The 26,203-nt window shown below is 34.9% G+C and overlaps 2 protein-coding genes across 2 annotated transcripts; both read right to left on the bottom strand.

Annotated features, from left to right (window-relative positions):
* Positions 1-5,640: 5,640 nt before the first annotated feature.
* Positions 5,641-7,160, bottom strand: LOC133694336 (U-box domain-containing protein 28-like). Its single transcript, XM_062115831.1, has one exon. It carries the CDS (start codon positions 7,052-7,054, stop codon positions 5,819-5,821), a length of 1,236 nt encoding a protein of 411 aa, XP_061971815.1. The 5' UTR covers positions 7,055-7,160; the 3' UTR covers positions 5,641-5,818.
* A 10,255-nt stretch (positions 7,161-17,415) lies between these two features.
* Positions 17,416-23,690, bottom strand: LOC133694450 (PH, RCC1 and FYVE domains-containing protein 1-like). The gene is made up of 9 exons (XM_062115958.1): positions 23,183-23,690; positions 22,104-22,190; positions 21,924-22,013; positions 21,702-21,788; positions 21,502-21,621; positions 19,184-21,280; positions 18,904-19,050; positions 18,094-18,602; positions 17,416-17,860 (listed from the first exon to the last, which is right to left on the bottom strand). Exons 1-9 carry the CDS (start codon positions 23,228-23,230, stop codon positions 17,701-17,703), a joined length of 3,345 nt encoding a protein of 1,114 aa, XP_061971942.1. The 5' UTR covers positions 23,231-23,690; the 3' UTR covers positions 17,416-17,700.
* Between the last annotated feature and the right edge of the window lie 2,513 nt (positions 23,691-26,203).

Raw genomic sequence — 26,203 nt, 5'->3', positions numbered from 1 at the left:
CCTTTTTATTAGATGCACATCAATTATTTTCCTAGATCCGCTGTCATTTTACCCCTTGCATGGCAATTTCTGCTGCTTGAAATTTTAGGGTTCGGATTTGCATATTCTAGGAATTCAGGATCGTCCTCAATATAGCCTCTTTTTTTCATCTTAAGTGATCCATGCCTCAAATCCTCTACTCCCTTTTGTTTCAATCAAAATAGTGAAATTCATAAGCGCAGCACCAACTTTCCCAAAACCCCAATCCAAACAGGCTTCAAGGCTCGAAGACTAACATTATCAACACCAATATTAGTCCAAATTGTGATGGAGTGCCTATCTAATAGTGCCTATCTAATTTTTCCTCAATAAGCACATCTTCTAGCATGTCTATGCTTTTTGAAACATCTTGAATTCCTTCGTCTCCCTGTGACTTTTCAAGTAACCATTGATCAAGTTTCGCAATAGCTTCACTTAATATGTCGGTCAATTCATGCAACCCTATGTCCATCTCCGTATTAGCAAATGGACCTTGTCAGCTGCTCTGCATGTTCATTGCTTGTCATAAAACGGATGGCCTTGAGGAGCCTGTTGCAGCTCTAAATGCAGCCAAGAAATGTTTCCAGATGAAATAAGACAGTGCTACAAAACGGCTTGGTTCAGCTTCACAATTCCCTTTTGTCATTTGCTTCAGTGTGGCAAGTGAATTGTGATCAAACAAAGATCCTAAGACGTTCTCGCATCAACTGTAGAATCCTACTTTTTATGAAAGAATCTGTTGGTGGAAAGATGGATGATGTCCTGGCAAAATCAGGATGGACTGTTCTATTTTATGCCCCCATGGATAATCGCAGCCCACATTCCACCCAAGGATAATCAGGGTGGACTTCGAGATATACGCCCACCAATTACCGTTCTGCCGCATAAAAATGTGTTCGCTTGAAAGCTAACAGGGGTACCCATCCCCTGGTTCCTTGGAGAAGGCACAGCATGAAATGAATTTGTTCGACGACTCGATTTCTGGATGTTTAAAAAATTCAGACATGGCAAGAAGGACTCGGGCTTCCACAAACGGCACACCTTCATCAAAGCAGTCAATATAGATGTTATCTCTCACCCTACCTGAAAATGGATAGAGGAGATTAAGCGTTTCTGAGAGGGAAGTCTGTAAATGAGCCGAGGTTTGGATGATGTCAAAATTATTGGCTTCAGTCTTGGGAGTAGAAAATCGTAAGTGCGGCATAAGTAGCGGGGATGAGCCGGTCCAAGAGGCTGAGCTTATAGGGTTGTAGATGCACATCAATTATTTTCCAAGATCCGCTGTCATTTTACCCTTGCATGGCATAATGATTTGAGTCAATTCAAATTAACTTGTTAAATCTTCTATCAACGTCATGAAATTATATTCAATATGATTTGTTCTCTATACTCTTATTATCTATTATGATTATGGTTGGCAGCAGCACTAGACATTTAAAGTTGCGTTGATAAAAATCGATCGCTGCGTCAACAAACTAATTGGTTGGCAGTTCAACAACGATGAATAGATTTAATACTGTTATGGAATGGAAGTATTAGGATTCAGATGGAAGCCTCGGGGCCATAGCAAGGCCAAATGTTTGCTAGCTCATTGGCTTCCTTCTTGGATAGAAGATGGTAACTTGCAGTGCAAGTTGTGGCAATGAGCTATTCAAAGCAGAGCTTAATGGCTTTGTGAATGATGAACTGAAGATGGCTTGATCGTTTTCTCTTGAAATGATATTTACTTCAGCAAGTTGGAGACAAATAATGCTTGGCCACAAGATATCAATGTCTTTTAGGTTCCCTTTCCCTGCGCACGTAGATGCTGTAGAAAGCTGAGATTGAAGATAGGGCGATTCATTTGTAGAACTATCCAGGAAGTTGCTGACTTGCTGTGGGGACAAAATTAGGGTTTTCGTGGCGTGGTTGCTCACGAAATTTTTTAAATCAAACCCAAATTTCCCCAAAACAAATTAAACATAGAAAAGGGAATAAATAAAAGTTGTTAAAATAACAATTTTTAAAATTTTATTCAATTTTTCTTCTTTCTAAAATTAGAACCACTAAGAAGCTCATGTATATCTTTTTTTTTAAAAAAATCAAAATTAACTTAAAATTAAGTTGATTATAAAAAAAAAGTACATTTACTTTTATATTTATAAAATTCAGTTTGGCCGGACAAATTAATGCAATATCCATATAATCTAGGGATTTGGCTAGGTTTTAAACAATAACAATCTTAAGGAGCAACTGGCCTAGCTAAATCCAGGTGACCTAATGTAATCTAGGTGAGATTCGACTTTTTTTTATTACATCTTTATAGCCCATATAATGGTTAATTAAAGCACATTTATTACTAAAAGGCAAGATTCAAAGATAGGGTGCTAAATTAAGAAAACAAAACATCAAAAAAATATAGTTTTTCTAAACTTAAGGCTAAATGTATACTTTAGTCCTTCAACTTTTAGAATTATAAACTTTCAATCATTAACAATTTATGAGATTCAATTTGGTTCCAAATATCATTTTTCTTATTTTTTGGTTTCTTATTTGAGAGAGAAGAGAGAAAGTGTTAGTTGATACAAATTTCAAGCCAAGAAAACATGTGGTTTTGGTCTCAATGGGTTTCTTTTAATAGGAAAAGTTTATAAAAGGTGTTTTTTTTTATATTTTAGGCTGATTGTGGGTTTTAGAGTTAATTTCTGAGCTATTAAAGATTGTAGATATGTTTAACAAGGTGTTTAGAGTGTTTTTTTGGGTCCAAATATGGTTGATAATAAACTTCTCTTGATCTGAAATAGACCCATTTATTTTTTCAATAACTAGAGATTGCTAAAATCAGAGTAGTGCATGCCGCCTACTATTTTTTTCAAAGCATTAAGGAGTGGACAACCAGTCGTCCACTCCTTAAGAAAAATAAAAATAAAAATAAAAACAAGACCTAGGTGTTCGGGCTGCTCCAGACCCGCGCACCTGAGCCTTTTTCTAGAGGCCTAAGAACTATGGGTCTTTTTCTGGAGACCTAAGAACTTTGGGTCTTCCTAGCTCGAGAGACTGGAGTTGTGTTTATTTTTTCTTTCTTTCTTAATTTTTTAGTTTTATCAATTACATATGTTTTGTTTTTTAATTTTATCATTTATTTGGTTGATTATTAAGTGAGCAACATAATTTGTTTTGATTTGATTTTTTCCAATCAATTTGATATTTTATTGGGCAAAACACTTGTAGTAGTTGTAGGACAGCTCCGCGGACATATGCCTGTCTTTTTAAGCTTGGGGTTCACACCTTGGGCTGAGGAGTCATGCCACGACTCAGGATTTCTATTTTTGGGCCTTCGAGTGTTCATATTGGTATAGAAATGTCCGTTTGTTCATGGATGACACCTTACATTTCCCTTTCCAAGGAGGCGTTAATGGCTTCTGATTTTCTTCTATAAATAATCACCTCACAAAGTAATTAATTATAACTAATCCCCGTCAACCGCACTGAGCTAATTCAAATAAGCATCTGAAAAGAGAGATACCTAGAATACACCTTCAAAAGATTTTCCTCCGCCTTCATTAATGCTAACTTATATCAGAAGTCCCTTGATCCTCCTCCCACAAGAAGACTTTTTTTGTAAGGATCCAAGAAGTCGAAGGTCAACAACCATATTCAATTACTCAGCCTCCATGCCTCCCAACCCATCAAAGAGGAGACCCATTAACTTTTTTAAGAGGCTAAAAAAATAATGCAGCCTCTGTGTGGAAACCCAAACAAAAGTCGTCATGTTTCCCAGATAATGAATGATTTATGTCTCCATTTTCTCTCTTGCATGCCCATGCATCTTCAACATGATGCTTACCTAATATAACATACATGTATGTATGTGCAACATAAATGTGAGAATATGAAATGCTTGATGAGATTTTATTGCTACCATTTTCTTTTCATCTTTCACCAAGACACATGCATGTATTACTTGATGCATGCATGTGATCATTTTGACATTCAAACATAAATTGTTTTTAGCATATTGTACACATGTACCCAACACCCTTTTGGAAAAAGTACCAATGAATGGTCTTTGCCGATACTTTACAACTTTGGCAAAAGAAGAAGAAGAAGAAGAAGAAGCATGTCATCATTCATACCTCTACTATAAAAGGTTTCGCTTACTGTTTTTCCATCTAAGGTTTCACTGATATTAATTGAGCAAGTCCAAGTCATAAAAAACAAACTAGTTTTCACACTACGGGGTTGGATAAAAACAAATTCTTGAACATAATAAAAAAAAATGTATCTAGGTTATATAGAATTATTATGTATTTTTAGTCAGTCCAGCCTAACAATCAACCTTGAAATCATTTTACTTGACCCCTTGTTTAGTCCAAGATTAATATTAAATCATATAAAAGTTAGTTTAATATGATATAATTGACTTTGTCATTCTCAAGACATTCCAAAGGACTATAAAAAATATTATAAGAATGAAATTGAGAAAAAATAATGAAATTGGCATAAAAAACCTTCCAACTCAACTCTTGCGTAGCTTGAATTTAAAGTTAAACCATGCGGGAGTTGTCTTAACATGACCTAGTCGACTTGGCCGGCCAATAAGAAATTAGGAGAGTGAAATTGATAAAAAATTGATGAAATTAACAAAAAAACATCTTGATCGACTCCTAGCTTAGATCGGGTTTAAAATTAAATAGTGTAAGAGTTTTTTCAATGTGATCCAGTTGGCTTGATCGGTGCAAAAGCGTCACAAAATAGAGAGTTAATACTCTAGGTATAGCAATCCCTCTTTCTTAAATAAGGATTTAGAAAATTTATCACCGGTGGTTAGTGTGGATTATCACTAGAAACCAGACAATTAAACGATTTATTGTTTGTGACAATCTAATTTTAAAAAAATATTCAAAATCAAAGAAGATTAAATATTTAGATAATAAATCTCTAAATAATTTTATATTTGTCTACCAATATCTTAAAAAATTACAAATAAATTTATTTTATTATTGTGACTGCGAGTACGATATTCAAAACCAACATTTCCCATCCATTACTTAATACTCCTGGGGGATCTATAATTCATTGATTATCACTTGCAAGATCAGTTTTCACAGACTTTTAGAATGATTTATTTATTTGGAAATCATTTTCCTTCTACGAATCCTCCTTCCCAAACACTCAGACAGAGTGCATCATTGGAAACCCACAATACTTTGGTTAATAAATAATCTTTTAGTCAAGAAAGAAAAACGCAAGTCAATCTTCGTCCAAATAATTGTAGAAACAGTTTCAACAAGTTCTTGATTATTAGTTTTCTTCGCCCAGTAAACCATCACAATGATACCAAGCAACAACTTCAAATTGAAAAAAAAAAAAACACCAGTGAAAGAAAGGAAGCCGCAAATGCTTTCTCAAAATAATTATTGGAAAACAAAGGATAAGATGTTAATAAAAAAAAAAAAAAACATAAAGTGCTTTCTTTCTCCAGACATCTTAAGCCAAGCAGTTGCAAAATATGGGATGGAACTACTCGATATGGTGTTATCCCTTCTTTCTTTTGTTCTGTTTCCACACTGTATCAATTAGATGGTATATATATTATCTGATCTGAAAAGGGTATTGGAGCTAGAAAAATATACCATAAAGTCATGTAACTGAGTAAATTTTTTCATTAGACACGAAGCTAAAGCTACAAGTTCAAATTCTATAATAAAGGGGGGAAAATCGAGTCTTTTATCTGTTCATGTGTTTGATAATGTCGAGAGAAAAACTCCCAATTACACATAATCCACAAAACCCCCAGAGATCAACAGCATATCAAGATTTAACAAGGCATGATATGTGTAGTTTTGGTCTCATAGCTCACCGCCCCACTAAATCCACCAACATTCTTACACCCAAATCTCAAAACCTTGATCAAGTCACCACACATCCTCCTTACATAATTCCCTTCCCCTACTTCACTTTGCATAACCAGCAATACTTTTGTCACTCCGTTACTCCTCGCCACTTTCTCCACCACCTTCTCATCCCTGAACAAACAACACATGCTCCACAGCACCACCACGGCATCCTCCGTTGCCGTTTTTGAGACCTTCATTAGTCTCTCCACTATTGCCCCCACACATTTCTGGTCACCGCTTAGCGCTGACTGTCCATCCGCACACGTGCAAACCATTGACAATATCTTCAGTGACTTCTCCACGACAGAAATGGCAGCGTTTTTGCTCGACATCATGTTAGATAAAACTTCGACGATTCCGAGTTGAACCAGCTGTGACTTGATGGAGCGAGTCACAGAAACCGCAATCAAGAACGATAAAACCACGTCGTGTAACTCTTGGTTGTCGTTATCTATTTTGATGAGATGAATTATAACAGGCAAGAAGTTGTTCTCCACTCCTGCAATGAATCGCTTTGATTCGTTGTTTGTAGTAACTGATTCTAAAACAGTGAAGCATGCCATCTTGGACTCTAAACTCCCATTTCGCAGAATAGAAATAAATGAAGGTAAACAACTCGAGTTCGAAGATAATTTGAGGATTAGTTTGTGCAATTTTTCGTTGACTCCGTTTTCAAGCAAAATTAAACTTAAGATCCTGACAACCGACTCCAAAACACGAATTTGCATGCCATTTATGCTCAAAACACCAACGATAGTCTCCAAAAAACCATCAAAACTTGCCAAAAGACTTCTGTTCACCTCTCCACGACTAGCAAACTCCACAATCGAATCCAAACACCTCTCGGGTTTTGCGTTGTTAATTTCTTCAATCCAAGCCATAACCTTCTCTTCCAAATCTGCAGTAGAGGGAGAGGAGTTCGAGGAGGTCCAGAGGTTGATAAGGCGGCGGAGAGTGAGGTTAGGAACAAAGTCCTTGGAGGAGAGGACTTGCATGGTGGCAGGACAGGTGTCGTGACCGGAGTCGAGCCAGTGTTGGATACTGGAGCGATCGTATGAGACGCCGGTGCAGAGACTCACGGGAGAGTTCATTACGTCGAGAGAAATCGGACAGTGAAAAAGACTGGGTACGGTTATGCAGAGTTCGTCTCTCCCCATTTTTGTTTCTTTAGAGAAAAAGAAAGAGAGAGAGGCAAAGATTGGAGGAGAGGGAAGAGGGGATTTGTAGGGGAAGAAGGAGTCAAAGGGTAACGTCGTTGTTTTCTTGGCATGGCCACTTCTTTTAATAAAAAGGATGGAAGTGGGGAATTGAACAGACGTGGAAGAGGGAGCAGGTTGTGGATTAGTGGTGGAACTCTTCTCCTTTCGGTGGTCCCCTACCACCTTCAAGTCTCCAAGTCCAAGCTATTTTTCACCCTTCAATGTTTTTTTTTTTTTTTTGTTTTTTTTTGTATAGTAGTATATAATAATTTTATTTGAAGGTATTTTCAATGTTTCAAGGATTTTAACCATTTTTATTTATTTATTTTGACACGGTTGGATAGAATTAGTCAAGCTTTACTAGTATTCTTTTAAGACATGATCTCAAATATTTTACCGGTTCCTCCATTTGTTATAAAAGAATACAAAGATGTGTTTTTTTAATTCAGGGGTGTGATAGTAATTATTCTTTAAGTGTTTTTTATTTTAAAATAATATTTTTTTATTTTTAAATAATATATTTTTATTTTTAAAATTTTAATTTTATACCAACGTATTTGAATAATATGAAAATAAAAAAATAATAATTTTAAATAAAAAAATAAATATTTTTATTATTAATCTATGCTTGGACAGCACCGGCAAAGAAGGCTATATCACAGATTAATATGTACGCCTACTCAAAAGATTATTTATTTCATGATGAGGACAGGGGTACGTAGACTTTTTTGCCTTCATTTGCCATTCAAAATCTGTACTTGATAAACTATTACTACGAGTCCAGGATGGTACTGTTCGCATTATGATCATATGCGTTTGTTTATTTATTTATTTATTTTTGTACAAATAAGCATATTAACTAATAGAGTTACTGTATTATTTACCCGAGCTATGCTGGAATAGGGTATCATTTTTTTAAAATGAAAAAACATATTTAGATGTTACTAAATATATTTTTTAGCAAAAATAGTTTTAATCATGTAGGGGTTAATTCGATATAACTTGATTGAATTTATAGGTCTAAAAACAATCTATATAACTTGTAAAAATATAGTTTCACTAAAAACTAAAATCCAAGATAACAACTATTTTTAATATTAAGATAACAATATATTGGATTGATTTGAATCAACTCAAGCTACTATGTCAAATCTACGACTAAGATTATAGATTGTGATTATCCTATTAAAAGCAAATCAAAATAAATTATCAAGTTTAATTTTTAATCAAACCAATGTTGAAAGATAAAATTGAAAAAACAAATCAAGTAAAACAGAACTTAAAAAAGCGACCCGGGTTAGCATAACCTGAGATATCCTATGGAAAACAAATCAAATAAAAATAAATTAATTAAAAAAGAACATGAAAAACAACTCGAGTTAATCCACCAAACTCGTGACCTGAGTCATCATATCGAAATAACCTCATAAAAATGACTTGATTTAACCCGAGTTAACCTACCAAATCTGCGACTTTGGTCATGAGATTAAAAATAACCCTATAAAGAGCAAATCAAAATAAATTATCAAACTCAATTCTCAATCACCCATGTTGGGTTTAATGTTGAATGGTAAAATTTGTAAAAATTTTAATTAAGAGAATGACATAAAAAATTAGTCAAGTAAATCTGAGTTAACCTATTAAACATTTGTTCTCGAGTAATGAAGCCGGGATAAACTAATAAAAAATAAATTAAAACAAATTATGAAACATAATTCTCAATCAAACACAACATTAAATGATGAAATTAGGTAAAAAGTCAATTAAAAAAAGAAAAAAAAAAGTCAGTTAGGTCAATTTGTTAAACCCGTGACCAGATCATGAGACGAGAGCAACCCGATAAAAATAAAATCAAATTTTAAAAGATCCATGACCTAAATCATGAGACCGAAATAACCTTTTAAAAAGAAAAAACAACTTGATTTAATAGGGATTAAAATGTCAAAATCAGTGACCTTGATCATGAGACAAAGATATCATCATAAAAAGCAAATCAAAACAGATTATGAAATTTAATTCTCAATCGATCTAGTATTGTAAAATGAAATTGAAAAAAAATATACTAAAAATGAGACATAAAAAATAATTCAACTCTACTTGGGTTAATTCTTGAAACACTATTCTCAGGTTATGAGACTGAAATAACATAATAAAAATAAATAAAATAAATCATGAAGTCTAATTTTCAAACAATCCAAATATTTAAAAATAAAATTAAAAAAATAATTAAAAAAACCTTGAGTCAACCAGGTTAACCTATTAAACTTATAATTCGAGTTACGAGAGTATAACAACTTAATAAAAAAAAAAAGCAGACATAACATTAAAGATTGAATTTAAATAAATATGAATAAAAAATCAAAATAATATTTCAATAAATAAATAAATAGTGATTGAGGGGTAAAGTAAACCACCCCCCTCTTTAATTTATAGTTAACAAGTGAATACAATAATGGATGTTTGAAGAATATGGACACCACAAAAGTTTCAACTCCAAAGAAAGTTATAACTAAGGAAACGGGTGGTCTGTGTTTGAAACCTTGAATACAACTACACAAGAAAACGCATCTGCAATAATACAGGGATGGACTAGCATGCCTTGTTGACTCTTGACTTATCACCTAAACCTGTGATTTTCTTCAATCCCTGCAATCGCCACCACGACTCTTTTGATCAGGCTGTTGGTGCTCTTAATTTTCTCTGCCATGTCCCCATCTCTATTTATTTGACTTCATGAAAAGGCGACCCCATGTCAATAAGCTAATATTACAGCAACAATTATTTAGAGACTCTCTCTCTTTTAACAAGTCGTTTTTCTCTACGTTTTCACCCAATTAATTAATGGAGATTTCAGCTGGTTAGTCATCAGAGCCGGCCACCGTGACCCCACTCTGTGCTCTGATAGTACGAGTCAAAATAAATGATCTAATCAGTTGTGAAAATCGCCTCTCTAGCCAGTCTCTTGGATCATCAAGTTGCTCAAGGTAAATATGGAATAGCGCCAGGTAGAAGCTACAAAAAATGGCGGATTTCCAGCTGTGGATGCTAATGAAATAGCTGGGCAGCCCTTCGACTTCAGATCCAAGCTATCAAACAACCCTGGATGCTTCCATACGTAATTATATATGTATTTATTATGTTCGTTTTCTTTACGAGGAAAGAGTTAAGAACTACCTTGTGGGGTGTGGCTGATTTGCACTTCAATGGCCGAGTTTCACATCCGCTACCTCTTTGCCCTTCTCTGTTTTTTTTTTTTACTTGTTAATATCAGTCCCCTAACGTTTTAATATTTTGTAAGTTTATTCATATGGACAATCTTAAAAATGCATTTTTTAGATTGTTCTTGTTGTGTATTCATAAGAATTTATAAATATTTCTAATTAATTATCTCAAGGTTTGAACAGAAAAGTTAAAACAAGAGTAAACTTTCATAATTACCACGCCAACCCCCTGAGGATTTTATTTTTTTTGTATATATATATATATATATATATATATATATATATATATAATTGATGGAAATCAAATCTTATGATGGAATCCGTATACTTTTATCGTTCTACTTAGTGTGAAATTGCAAACAAAACATAAACGAAACTTGATTTTGGATGCATTTACATTTTTTCTTTTACGAGAAATAATTTAATATAGTTTTTTTTTACCATTTTTTGAAGAAAAGAAAAACGAAGAAAAGGGACTTTCAGTTATTAAATTTTAATATATGAATGCTAAAGCAAGACTTTATTAAATTAATAAATAGTTTTTTAGAATGAAAAATATTATTTTATTAACCAATACTAAAAAAGTATAAATAAATCACTATTTTCACACTATAGTTATATAAAAGATATATATTAATCTAAAGAGAAATAGCTTAACTGATTATGTTGTAAGTTTGTTTTTTTAAAATTATTAGTTCAAGTTTTATAAATTTTAAAATGATTAAAAATTTATATAATTATTAATTTTAAGTTAAAATATGCATATTAGTCTAATACTCCCTTTAATTAAAAAATATATATATTAGTCGTGAAAATTGAATCTTGTTGTTTGAAAAGGATCTTAACGGAAGCAACGTGAAAACTGACATTCCAAGTAGGAAGTGGTCCTTTCATTAATTCCAAGTAGCTAGTTTATTTTGATTTTCAATCTATGCTTAGCTAGGTCACTGTTATGTGAGCTAGCATAGCAACAAGCCCAATATATTCTCTAGAGCCTCAACCTCCTTTGAATCTTAACTCCCTAACCTCACGCCCGATATTCTAGAAATTCCATCTCCCTCGTGGATGCCACCGGTCTTTAGTTCCCGGCAACAAATGTTGAGCTTGGGTAGGTACTGATATATCACGGTATATATGACGACGGCCTAGGCATTGCCTGAGCTCAAAATTGCCGATGATGCAAAGTAGTGCTATTTTGTCTCAAAATTACCAGTCAATGAAGAAAAGTCATGCAGAAAGTAGCAAGTTGAACAGTCCATATTATGCTTTATAGAGATTGTATCTAAAAAAAAACCCAACCTACACATGGCGTAGTCCCAGCCACAAAAGACGAAGGTGTATTTTTAGTCTTTCAGAGGCAGGTGTTGCCAAACATATTGAAAGGCAATGCAAAAGGTCAAAAATACACACACAAAAAAGTGTTCTGGAGGCCTTGAAAGGCATCACAAGAAAGGAATATGTTCTTGATTCAATTCTGAAGAGTTCTAGAGAGCACGTTATGTTTCAAGTGACATGCATATTGTAGTCTAGGGGTTGCATGCAAAATACGGACACGAGTTTGAATAATCGACAAATTTGACAAGGGTTTAACGGTGGAGTGCTACAATAACATTGACAAAAACACCCGTCAGTTGAGAAAAAAAGCCTCAATTAGAGAATCACTTGCCTCCACAACGCTAGCTGGTGTTCAGAAGATGTTACACGTGCATAGACCAGTCACTCAAAACTTTCAATCCCAAGATAACTTACCCCCTAATCTCCCTTCCAACGTGGTGGGTGTTTGCTACTGTGGGTTTAACTGTATTTTAAAAAAAAATTAATTTTTTTTAATTTTTAAGTCTTTTTAATGTGAAAATGTTAAAAAATAATTTTTAATAAATATTATTATTTTAATAACTTTTCAAGATAAAAAACTTTAAAAAACAATTTAAGTTTGGAAAAAATCCTCCCTACCTCAGCCTCAAACTTTAACAAGAATACTGCCCATATTACTTTTATCCCTCGATTTTATCTGCTAATTTGATATTATAATAAGAGTTATTTTTTAAAATATTTTTTATTTAGAAATATATAAAAATAATTTTTTTTATTTTAAAATTTAATTTTAACATAAATACATCAAAATAATTTAATAATAACAAAAATTATTTTTTTACAAAAACATATTGCAACCACAGAAATACACAGGCTAATCTCTCTGTAGAATGTGTGGAGGCATCTTAGTGCACTCATTTATTATCCTTATTGAAAAAAAAAACTAAAAGAGGTGGAGAAATCATTGTGGCCAAAGATTTAGTTAACTGTGGATGAGAATTGTGTAATTGCTATTTTTTTCCTCTAATAGCTTTTGGGATACAATTGTAATTTCACGAAGACAAACTAGTAATTATCATTTTGATTGGAGTCTAAGATGCTTTCTTTTTTTTAATTCTAGAATGTAATGGTGAGATGCTCTTAAAATAATTAAAAAAAAATCTATGATAAAGGGTAGATTTTGTCTTTTTATTTATAAAACCGATTAAATTTACTTTATTATCCCTTGAAAAAAATATATTTTAACTATAGTCAAAGGGCTTATTCATCGTTTTCTTTTGATTTTTTTTGTAATTATCAAGTCAAGACAACAGCGGGTTTGTCTTTTGATTTGAAAATGAATAGCAAATTTACTTGGTTACCCCTCAATCAAATGTTTGATCTTCTTTATTTTGATTTTGGGTTTTTGTTTTGAATTTTTTTAAATGTCTGGTTTTTTTTTTAATTTTACCCTTAAATCAATTAATGTTATTTCCTCAAACATTGAAATGCTAATTTTCCTCTTATTTTATTTTGATTTTAGATTTACTTCTCTTTCTTTTGATTTTGGGTTTTTGTTTTGAGTTTTTTTTTGTAAAATATTGTTTGTTTTGTTTTTTCAATTTGATAATTAATGATATTGTTTTAGCCTTTTTTATTTTAGATTTGCTCCTCTTATTTTGATTTTTTTTCATATGATGATTATAGAAATTAACAATAATAGATTATATGATAATAAATCCTATATCTTAAAAAAATCTAAAAACGTTTTTAGGAAAAAGAATCACAAAAGAATATAATTTTAAAATGTTACATGATAAACTTGCTGTGGAACATTTTATAATAGCAAAAGGATAAATAAAAAGTTATATAAAATGCATTTTAAGGATTTTTTGTGAAAATATAAGAAGACATGAACTTATTGATCTAACAAGAATACCATAGATAGAGTTTATTGGTAATTATTCATCTTTAAGAGATAAATCTTTATGCACATTTCCCTAAATTTCACAAGAAGAAAAAAAAAAAAAAAGAACGCTAGGAGAACCCATTATTGGAATCCTTTTTTTCTAGTCAACAGTAATGAATATCCTCAAGTCAATTTGCTGATTGCGCTATGTATATTGATCAGTATCCTTCCCCTCCCTGTTTCACAAATTGAGATCAAAGAACACTTCAATAATGTCACTGAAAAAAGTGGAATATCGTATGAATTAAAGAAAACAAAAGATTTGGTATTACTCACAGTACACTACGTGCGGGGAATGGGAGGACACTCTCCTTTAAATGATGTCGTGAAGACCCTCTACTGGAAAGGTTTATGAAGGGTCTTAGCGGATTAGCAAAGGGACAGATTTCCATGTTGTTTTTGTTGGGGAACCTAACACAACAGTTCAGTTCATGTCTGTAGTCGGCCATTAAAGCATGGCATGGCCCCACGCAGACACCTAACTGTGCTAGACAAATCCCTCTTTTTCTCCAAATCTTTTTTCTTCCATTTTGGCCTTGATGTTTCATCAAATGCATTTTCTTTCAAGACACACTTCCTAAGGACCCGTTCAATCCGAGGCCCTCTCAGAACAAATTTAATATGCAGGGTATTATTAGCACAATTTATTTATTTCACTTGGTCGTGTACGTTAGTCATCAATCTCCGAATACACTAAACAGAGCACAGCCGAATAGGTTAATCTATCAGCACATGACGACCCAGCATTTACTTCCTCATGTTTCCACATTTCCTCTTTGTTTCCTCTTTGTTTAACATTTCATCCATTTCCTTCGCAAACAAGCCACCACCCCCCCCCCCCCCCCCTCTCAATATCACCAACATACCACACTCATTATTTATTACTAGTATATCCTATGCATGAGTTTTTGTAGTTATCAGTCATCTCCACTTTAAACCTTTTAGCTTACCAAATCCCCCCCCCCCCCCTCCTCCCTCTCTCTCACACACTTTTTCTTTTTTCCCTCTTGGATTGGTGAAATGGGCAGGAGGAGTCATCTAGTTCTAGCTCTATGGTTGCTCTTGATTACATCTTCAGCTAGTCATACATATGGCGCGCGGCAGAGTCAAATTTTCAAGATGATGAAGCCCAATTCTCAGAATTCATCACCAAGTACTTTTATGGGTTTCTTGCCAAAAGGAATGCCGATCCCACCATCTGGTCCTTCAAAGAGGCACAATGACATCGGCTTACAAAGTTCGAAGTCGTTTCCATGAATGAGACTCCATGACTAATCAAGTGATCACTTGATCAGTCTTCTAATCCTTTCACTACTCATAGAAGCAAGGTATGTATATCAGTATACGAGGACTGGTGGGGTTATTTGTTCAACTTGTCGGCATTTCTCTTTTGTTTGGCCCATCTAGTGGGAGAAGTTATAGTATTGTTAAGATCATGAGAAAGCTAGCAAATATTAATTGCTCAAGCTTGTATATCTACAGGGGCATCATGTAGTGTGAACCCTCCTTCTCTCGGAGGATATATTTTAAGATAGCTCTCGCAATTACATATATTGTTCCTGGGTGGAATAGAATGATAACTCAAAACTGACTGGAAATATTTTTTGTAAACACTTACTATAAATATTTGTAACAAACTTGCAGTCTGTTTTTTTCTTTTCTTTTCTTCATGCTTGCCTTGCTTCTTCTTGTTTTGCTAACTAGAATTCTCAGACATTGAGCTTGATTATTTATTTACTCTTGGTTCATCATGGATAGGATGTAGTTGTTCTTCCGTCATGTATCCACCCCGTTTTACAAAGTTGGCACTGCTATTTTTATATTTATTATTACAGCAGTGATCGTGCTGTGTAATTGATGAGCTCGCTGATTCTCATAATCAATTAATTTTAATATTGCATTGCTGATATGAACAGTTGATCAAATTGACCTTCCTTACACGCTCAAGGGTTATGTAAAGGTGACGTAATTTTATGTTCGTTTTGAGTGATCTGATATAACAATCAATTGATGGAAAAGATTTCTTTTCTGAGGTGCTGCTGCATACCTAGCTATCCTCCTACACTGGTCTACAAAAGAGTACTCCTGCAGCTGTTCCTCAATTTTCAAAGTAGGTTAATATATGGATTTATATGCACGTATCTCCATTACACTTCTATACCTACTACAACCCGCAAAGATGTACTCCACTTTCTAGACCATGTATAATACTCAAACAATTTATTTTTCATAGTTATCAGGATATGCTCTCATTTATACATCTTTGTAAATTTTCATTGGTCAAATTTTATAATCTATTTGGCATCATATTAACCAATTACAACGTCAAAGAATGAGATAGTGTTTGTAGAAGCAGATCAAAGATTTAAGCGGTAAATATAGCACCAGACATTCTTGACTATCCAGCTTAAAGATGACATAATAGACGTGGATCTCTATCAAAGGTGACATTTGTAGAAGAAAAGGTCAAAATGGATTTGTTTATGCTAGTTGAAAAAAAAATAAAAAACAACGATCATGTTATTATGACCTAATTGAGGGAGAATTGGAGGGGCCATGTGAAAATGGTCATCGTCGAAGAAAGCCTGTAGTCAATGGTCGTTACAAAAAAAATGAAATTTGGATACTGGAGGAGGGAAATTTCAAGTGGGTTTGGTTAAACAAGGAGGAGGACCCTTGCTGAATCTTTAAACTTTCCTTGGTAGAGGGATATCAACGTACTATTTGGTGGGCTGATTAATGACATAAAGCTTGCCACTTTTTTCCCCTTCACAAAACTCCTCTTGAAAGAGTTCATACAAGATATCATGCCAGTGTTTGTATAAAATATATGATCTGACTTCAGTCTCGTGTTAAATGTAGTAGATGTATTGCTAGCCAGTGAATAATCAAACCTCATTGAAACACGCGCACCCTTCTAGAATTGTTTGTTTTATCTTCCATGGCGGTTCTAGGTCAATCGCATTACAAAATAGTGGTGTGACGATGTGTGTGCGTGACCTTGTTTAACCTTCTTTCATCTTGTGTCATGAACTTGTTCTGGTGTATGTGTGTAAATTCAACCAGCCCCACTTTTGGAAATTGTTGCCTGCTTTCATACTATATGTAAAATATGGTTACGAGGCCTACAAGGAAAGACTAGAGCGTTTACCAGGAGGGATTGGAGAAAGGACGGTTTGCAAAACTTTCAATTTCGTCTCTGCTCATCCTCATTTTATCCAATCCATCCTTCCTCCTATTCATCCATCATGGCTAGCATGACCTTAGAGTTAAACTTTTTCACGGGGACGACAGAAGCATAAACAACGTACTAAGGTACTGCTCTGTTCATTTATGATACTCGTTCGCCGTTGAAACCCACACGAAACTGTTGAAAAATGCTTTCAGCAGTACCGATCGGCCACACAAGCTTTGATTCAAAAGCATACTGTTACAACCATGTGAGATCTGGCTAGGATGCGTGAAGTGGCTCGACCTACAAGAATTCCAGAGGTTAAAAAGGACAGCAATAAAGCTACATCCGGGGCGATACTAGAGATGATGTTCTGTGAAACTTGTTAACACAAGTCATATGCTAGATAAAAGGGATGAAAATTACTCAATAGATTTTACTTTAACTACCTAATGCTCGGTATTCCATGACCAAAACCATAACTCGAAGCTCTTATAACTCGGATAACTACAGCTGATTGAGATTTTCTGTGTTGCCTATGATCTGGTTTGAACAATCTAAAACAATGAAATGCAGGGCAAGGCATCGAGGAAAGCTCCTGCAAACAAATCAACGCATAACAAGAACGCATGATAAAGAGAACATGGGACCCAAGAGCTCAGTGTGGATGGCTGGAAAGCCAGGGACAAAAACTTTCTTGCCTAGATTGTCATAATTGATGCTTTTATATACACTACAAATACAGCAGATATGTAAAGGGTTGATACCCCCCGAAGAAATTAAATGGAAGAAGGAAATAATTAAGGGGAGAGGTGGGGAGGATAACACCAAAAAGAGAAGAGGATAGAACGCGGGCTATTGACTTTCTTCATCTTTGATTAACCTTAAAACCTTCTTTGTTGAAGGTAGAAAATGTGTTTCGAGACTCCCTCCCTCCCACATTTAGCTGCTAAGGTATAGAAGAAGAGGACATGCCTCCCTCTGATCTACGTGCTGCCTGGCCAGTAACTGATGATTTGTCTGAACCTTTAACATTGTACTTCTCATACACTTTTTCACGATTCTCCGACCACCAAGTTTCTGCTTGGTGCTCCCCAAATCTTCTCCGACTGCAGATAAATTAATAGTAACTGATGTAAATGAAATGATTTCAAACCCATATAACAATCTGTGCTCATGTTCAAAATGGTCTGTGATTGTTTATAAAAAATCCAGACAGGGATTTATAAAAAAATGCCCATCATCAACATCATGTTAACCAGTTGTTTAGATTTTATTCTGCTTCTAAGCCACAAAATGAGTGAGCCATTAGTATTTAAAATAAAATGAAATAAGTAAGTACCTGAAGCGCACTCGTTTGAGATCTCTAGTTCCATCACGCAGGGCAACAAGAGTAATATACACTCCTGGCTCATACTGTTCAATCCACCCAGCCTCAACTTGATTCCCGTTAGGAACCAATGATGAATCCCTAGATTTCATACCATTATCACCATCTTGAGGGGACCAAGGTTCCTTACCATCAATCGCCTCTGACATACTATTACCACTTGGCTGAACCCCTCCACCACCATTGGACAGTCTAGCAGCCAGATGGTCATCCCTCCCATTGGGTACAGGTGAATCCCGGAATGATTGAGCGATACTTAGAGTTCCATTTATTGAAGTGGAGTCGCTTCTTGTCGGGGAAGCCAAAGAAGTTCCTCTTATAGAATCGGATCTTGAATGCCGCCCTCCATTTGTATCAGGATAATGAATGCCATTTGTCTCCAAACCATTTGGTAGGTAAGACAGTTTCATGCTCTCAGCATCATAGACCCCAGGCGGCAGCCTCTCAGCCATATCCTTGAGCTGGAATTAATAGTTTAGAATCATAAATACAACACAAAAATTAAGAAAATATATGAAAAATTCTAATGACACTAATAACAAAAAAAAAGTATATTCTCTGATCACTACAAATTGGAAAGCTAACTAAATTAATGGCAATCAGTGTTTTCAAGTTTTACAGATTCTGTTCCATCAAATTCTTAGAGATTTGCCAAGGCAGATACATATTGTGACACGTGCCATCAAGGTGCTGAGACTATCATAGAGAAGTTTGAAAATTCATTAACAGAGAAGCAATGAACAGTTAGTAAAGCAGAAGTACCTGTGCAGTAAGTGATTTTATAACATCTTTTGCAGCTTTAGACTTAGCTGACTCTTCGGCAGCTACTGCCATAGCTTCTTGTATCTTCTTCGCAGATTTCTGAAGTTCTAATTCTTGGAATTCACATCTCTGTCTCAGGCTCTCAACCTAAACAAGATCCATACCATCAAAATTAAATTCCATCCAAACCAAATAATAATTGAGCCAACCCAAAAGAAAACCTAACTTAATTCATTCAGAAATGTGTGATTAATTAATGTGGAAATTTCAGCCAGCATACCTGTGTACGCAACTTAAGCGCTTCTTGATTCAAAAGTTCATTTGTTTTCTTCAGACTATCAGCTATACTTTTGGTGAAGGAAAGTCCTGACATCGTTGGAACAGGTGTTGCAGAACGTGGAGGGCTAGGTCTCCTTGAAAAAGGTGACACGGACCTGGAACTCACTCCGGATGGCGTAAGAACAGGTTTGGAAACCATTGGTCGCAGATCAATAGCACTGGACAAAACAACATCTTTCAGCTGTAACAAAGAAGGTGCTTGAGATGACCGAACAAGAGAAAACGTATCAGCTTTCTTTCCTTGTTTGGCTGCTTTGGTATCTAGTTGCTTAATCAAATCCAGGTTTGAAGGCGGTGTAGACTTCGACAACCTTAAATCAGCCTTGTCCAACCTGTCTTTGTTTTCACCGGAAAGGCGAGGTCCAGCATTTCTCCTGTTAGTGTTACTAGGTTCTGACATCTTATTTAGTTTGACAAAACAGGTATCACAGACACGATATGGTTTGCTGGGGTTAGGAGCTAAGGCTGCTCTTGTTGCTTTTCTGGAACTGCATGAATGGCAGTGAACAAGTCCACAATTGTAGCAGTTGTGCCTTTTCCGAGTAAATCCAAAAGCCTGTCTGCAGGACGAACACTGGGACTGCTCAGAACCGGATACCCATTTATGGAAGCATATAGCTGCAGAATAGTTCGCACCGCATGCAATATATTTCACATGTCTATCCTTCAAAGCTTCAACTATAGTAGGTGTTTTTCGATCTTCACCATCTCCATGGCCCAACCTGCCATTGGCACCCTTTCCCCAGGTATAAACCTCGTTCCTGGATGTCAAAGCTGCTACATGATATGCACCACAGGCAATTTCTTCAACAGATTCTCCATAAAGTTTATCTTTTACCATGCGAGGCACCTTCCCATCAGCATAAGTATTCCCAAGCTGACCATAAACAGTACTGCCCATTGTGAAAACATGTCCTGACGTGGTCAAGCCAACAGTTAAACTATGTCCACAAGCAATTTTGTGAAAATTGTAATCAATCAATGCTGGCACGCATGTGGGTTCAAGTCGAGGTTCTTTGTCACCATGTCCAAGACGATTTTTGTCTCCGTCACCCCAGGTAAACAATTTTCCAGACGAAGCACTGGAACTTGATTGAGTGACAATAACCTCCACTACAGCAGCGGTATGCCACACTCCACAAGCAACAGCAATTGTCCTCAACCCAGCAAGTGATTCTACTTCTCTAGGATATGCAACATTTTCTCTGTTGCCATGGCCTAAGACACCGAATGTTCCATCACCAAATGTAAAAAGCTGCCCCATTGATGTCACCAAGGCTGTATGCCATGGACCACATGTTACAGAAGCAACTTGAAGACCCTCAAGAGGACCAGAGATTCTCTTGGGTATCCAGTGACTGACATCAGTGCCATGACCAAGAAGCCCAGCATTGTGCGTCCCATCTCCCCATGTATAGAGTTCCCCAGCCATTGTAACAGCACAAGAATGGAATTCTCCACATGCTACAAAGTCAACAGTAGTCGCTGCCAAAGATTCAACCAAGCAAGGTTGAATAACATCTTTCCCAGCACCATGGCCAAGCCTCCCACCAGATTCTTCACCCCATGTAAAAACTTCACCCTGCCTTGTGACCATGGCAGCATGTCTGACTCCACAGGCTATATGATGTACATCCAAAACTACATTAGATTCTAAAGGCCTGGGAAGAAACACATCAGCTCTAGTGCTTAAATAACTGGTGTTCTTATCAGCCCCAACCTTAACAGAACATAAGACCTCACCCCATATGTATACATCACCTAAAGCATCACAATCATCAGGAGCAGAACCATGACTGGAAGTGCTGGGAGCACTGGAAACACTAACTCTAAAAGCATCTGAACCAGATCCTTTGACTTGCATATTTGTGTTTTCTGATGCTACATGTGACCGATCAGAATGCAGAGAACTCTCAGGCCAAAAATTCTTCGGAGATGTATTTGGGTTCAAACTGACAGAAATCTCTGGAGAGCTAATATCACGCGAAATACTAACAGAACTGTCACTAGCACTATTTGATGTTAAATCTCTGCCATCCTGAAATCAGATATTTTCATGTCAGGCAATACACAGCAGCATTATCAGGAACAATATTCATAGTTATTGTATTTCGCACTGAAACAAGAACATAACATCACTAACGTAATAAAAAAAGGAAACAGAACAACTCCAATTCCAGATAGGGTGTGGGGAAGAGAAAGGGGAAGAGGAGGAAGTATGAGGTGAAAATTAACTAAAGTTTAAGTAGGTAGAATTACATCAAGGTAGAGGCCTCCATCACTCCATCCATCAATTTTGGAGCGCCCATCTTGACTGGAGGATATTAATGCCTTTAAGCCTGCAATCCACACCTCCGCCTCAACTTTGTCCTTGCAAATCTAAAGGCAAGGTCATATAAGATTCACAATTTAAGAGATATAGAAGCAGCAAAACACAACTTCACAATTTCATCACCAACCAGATCGAGGGACCGCTTCCCGTTGTTGTATATAAGAGAAAATGATAAATAGTCCTTTTCAGGGCGAAGATATCTTTGGAAAACAGCCTGGTAGCACATTTAAGAGGAAATAAATACAACAAATTTATCCAAAATATACAAGAGCAGAGGCTTTAAATATGCTATGCTAACAGGGAAAAAAAAAAAAAAAAAACAGATACAGAAGAGAAAAACAAATCTCACAGTTCTTTGTCCTGGAATAATTTTATAAATTGAGGCTAACTTCAAACTTCTTTCACCACCACTTGAAGTCCAGATCAAACTTGTTTCATCCTGTGATTTTAACCATAAACAGTTAAACTGAAAATGAGTAAAGCAGAAACTGGAAGTGTCCCTAGTCAAATTCTCAAGAATCAAACTTACATTAGAAAGTCTAAACGGACAAAACTTTGGCTTTCCCTTGCGACCATATTTCAAAAGTTGAGAGCCCTTCTTCAAAGCAATTAACGCCTGCAAAACGCAGAAGATGAACCATTGGCATGATACAATTGGCATGTGGACGATATGTTACTAAGACAACCAAAAAGGAAAAAGGTGTCCTCTTTGAATTTAGTTAATTGTTTTACACATATTTTGGCACAACTGCTTGTTAAGATTATCAAGTAGAATTTTCAGATGCATATTATTGCTTGTTTTCCTAACTCATTATTGAATCTCCTCGGCGGAGATACTATTCCACAACCCGTCTTATAAATTGATCTTATCCTTTACAAGTTTGCAAAACAAAATGAACGAACCAACCCAATGACATTGAAAGTATTTCTGATTTGGTTCAATACATGTAATGAAATATATTGTTTATTAATCCCATCGTGAATCCAAAATCAATGGTCAATATTGTTCTTGGCATAACACGTAGAGTTTTGGTATTAAGCTGAGACAAATGCACTACTCTTCCCTATTGTGTGTTCCCTCTAAATTCTAAAATGCACCTTCAAACCCCACTTCAATTGCTAAAAATAGCCGCAGCCAACTAAAAGGTTCCCAAAAGAAAAATGGTAATGAAATATATGGGCATTTTATGGCCCATTATGACTGTACTCCAAACATAACAAAAACAAATATGTGGCCTAATTTAACTCGGATAATGCATAACTAAAAACGAGAGAAGCAATTTCCTTTATTTTCTCTTTCTTTCAAATAGGGCATCATGATTCTATGCAATTTTTTACATTGAATTCAACAAACCTTGCAACAAGTTAACCACTTTTTCTGTCCAAATTTGTCAAAACAGGGCAACATAATTCCATTTCACTTCTCCAAATAGGCATCCAAAGAAAATTTAAAAAGAAGAGATTCACAAAAAAAATAAAAAAACGATGGCATTTCCTACCTAAAATAAAACAGCAGCAAAAATTAGACCCGAAAATTTGCAAACAAAAAAAAATACGAACTTAGGACACAAATTAAATTCATGCGTGGGTAAAGGGAGAAGAAGGTACCTGCTCGATGTCACGTTCGGCATTACCGTAGCTAACAAGATCTGCCATTCCATGTGAAGATATTTACGAAAACACCACCTCCCTCTCCGATCGCTCACCGGAGCTCCGTTCATCATATACCATCTACTTCCTCTTCACATCAATACCCCCTCACTCTCACTCTGTCTCTCTAACCAAAAAACCAGCTCTTTACAGATCTATAATTCTCTCTAAAACCACCAAAAAAACTAAGTCAAAGCCGGTGATCATCACTGTTGGAAAGAAGGATAAAGAGCAAATAGCAGTCTTCAAGGTCGATGAAGTCGGTTTTGTGGCGGATTGAGAGGATTCCGGCGAGAGGAAGTGGTGGTGTCACAGAGAGAAACGGGAGGGGAGAGAAGGGAGACAGGCTCTCTTTAGATGTATTTGTAAAAATAAAATAAAGCACGGAGAGGGTCAAAGCTCGGAAAACAAAAAGGGAACTTATTATTAAAAAATAAATAAATAAATAAAAAAGGGAAAGGTTTTAGATGGTGAGGGTCAGAGAGCATGAATTCTCCTGAAGAGATTTTGAGAAAAAAGAGAAATAAATGAAAAGGCTAAGCACCACTACTCTCGATTTATTAGAAAAGTATACAATAATATTCAAATTAATATAACTATTTCTTCCTTTTACTTTTCTAAGGGATTGTTTGGTACCCTCCCAATTCATTTCGGGTTGATTATTCCTGAGCACGGGTCCAAATGAATATTTTAGGGGAATGTTGAGAAAGATGTTCCTATCATCATAATATAAAAAATTAATTGGTGGTAACTCTTGAACTAAAATTTATATGCTCCACGTTGTCGAGATTTAAAGAAAACCAAACTATACTCTTAAAAAATAAGGGAAGAAAGGAATTGAGAGGTAGCCAAACAGCTCCTTGTTGTCGGGAGTTGTGAAGAGTTAACGCTCTTGAGTTATGCTGTACTTCTGCTGCTTTGGGGCTGAGGGAGGGGAGGATGAGGTGTTAAGGCAACTAACACGTGGCGTATTGCGAAGATTAAGGTTTGCTTTGGCCCCGCTACATTTGTTTTTGCTTTAAAACATACTTTTCAAATTTTTGAAGTTTTTTTAAAAAATTAAGTTTTTTATTGATTTTAGTTTGTTTTAATATAATATATTAAAAATAAATTTAAAATAATAAAAATATTATTTTAAAATAATTTTAAAATAAAAAACTGATATAATTCTAAACACTTTCTGACGACGAAAATAAATGCGTGTGATGTAAAGAAAGCGGCGGGGTGTACTTTTAGTCGAACGCAAGCGCAGGGGTAGGGTAGGTAACTTCCATTTCGATGAAAGAGAGAGTAAAGATTTTGCGTCGAGGCAGCGAGAGAGAAGGGCCGTTTATCCCGCTCAGATTTTTGGATACGGACGAGGAGAATGTATTGCTTCCGAGAAACCAAATGCCTCCCTGAAATCTTTTGGGATTTTTTGTGAATTGGGAAGTTGAATTTTTTCATGAAATCTAGGGACCATGGCAAATTCACGATATTTAGGTTGCGCCTAAAATCTGGGGTCTTATGGATTTGTCCCATGAGTAGAAAATTAAGGATTCCTTGTCTGGTGTTAAAACGGAATCAAGAAGGTGGTCAGGTTAACGAAGATAACGAATGGTTGTTTTTTAAAATATTTTTTATTTAAAAATATATTAAAATAATATTTTTTATTTTTAAATAATTATTTTTAATAATAGCTCATCAGAACAATCCAAAAATATAAAAAAATAATTTTTTAAAAAAATATCATTTCAAATTACAATAATGGATTAAATTCATCTGGACATAACTTAAGATATACATTCCATGGTTCTATTAAAAATTAAAAATACATCTTATTAAAATGTTTTCAATCTTCACAATCAGAATGGTGCCTCATAACTCATTATAGTGCATCATATAAATGATATCATATCATATACTCAATAATCTTTAAAAAATTTAATAATATTTTATAATTTAGAAGTGATTAGAAAGTATGTAAGTTTTTATTTGCGACAAAAATCCTTGTAGTACAAGTTTTAGATTTATGCCTATAGATCTGCACTCGGTCATATCTACAGTATAACATGCACATATTTAAACACTTGTTATGAATGAGGGTTTTTGTCATGGATAGGAATATACTTGGAAATTACATCAACACAACAACTTGCGTGAATTAAAAAATAAAAAAAAAATGAGATTTGAATCTCTAATTGCTAGTTAACTCTAGGTATTTGGCAGATTGTTATAAAAATCAAATGGGTTTTCAAAGAAAAAGAAATCAGATCAAAATAATTGATCGAATAATCAAATATTGCGAGGGACGATCGATTCTTGGTTGTTTGCTTGACTACAACGATTCAACAAAACAACACTTGATTGTAAAGAGATGATTAAGCTTGCGAGTCAAGGGAACACTAGAATGAAACAAAAGGTGACAAAAACCCATGTGTGGATCATGATTTTAATTCCTGCCCATATCAAACCTTCGAGGGATGGTGACATTTCCATAAATCTTTTTAAATCATTAGTAAAATACACTAATGAAAAAAAGATTAAGATTACTGTGTATTTTCTTTCTTTTTGAATTGCCGTTATTTTTTAGATGATTATATCAAAATAATTTAAAAATATAAAATAATATTTTTTTACAAAAACAATTTAAAATTTAAGAGAATATAGTTTATACCGCGTTTTCAAATAAACTATTTGTATTTCAAGAATCTAACCTTATCCTGAAAATTATTTTTATTGAAAAATCATCATTAAAAACCATTAAAAAATACATCCTCGATAGTTAAAACATACAAATTATTAAAACTCCATCCTTAAAATCAAAACCCCATGAAATAAAATCTTTAAATAAAACCATTAAACTAAGAAAAAATAACGCACCTTGGATTTTAAAAGTTGCATTTATTGTGAATTGCAAACTCATTGACTTTGTGGTTGCAACGCCATTTTTTTTTCTTTTCCTTCAATTTTTTTTTAATTTGATTTTTCTATATTTAT

This window comes from Populus nigra, chromosome 5, assembly GCF_951802175.1.
Source record: "Populus nigra chromosome 5, ddPopNigr1.1, whole genome shotgun sequence".
NCBI lineage: Eukaryota > Viridiplantae > Streptophyta > Magnoliopsida > Malpighiales > Salicaceae > Populus > Populus nigra.
Note: the sequence above shows the minus strand (reverse complement) of the source record. Positions and strands in the feature narration are given on the sequence as shown.

Bases quoted from the DNA above. Each gene is read 5' to 3' on its own strand.
- LOC133694336 (XM_062115831.1), bottom strand. From the start codon at position 7,054: ATGGGGAGAGACGAACTCTGCATAACCGTACCCAGTCTTTTTCACTGT.
- LOC133694450 (XM_062115958.1), bottom strand. From the start codon at position 23,230: ATGGCAGATCTTGTTAGCTACGGTAATGCCGAACGTGACATCGAGCAG. The intron at 21,281-21,501 runs GTAATTCTACCT...ATCTGATTTCAG, and splicing joins ATGGAGGCCTCTACCTTGAT to GATGGCAGAGATTTAACATC. The intron at 19,051-19,183 runs GTATGCTGGCTG...GATCTTGTTTAG, and splicing joins CGCTTAAGTTGCGTACACAG to GTTGAGAGCCTGAGACAGAG.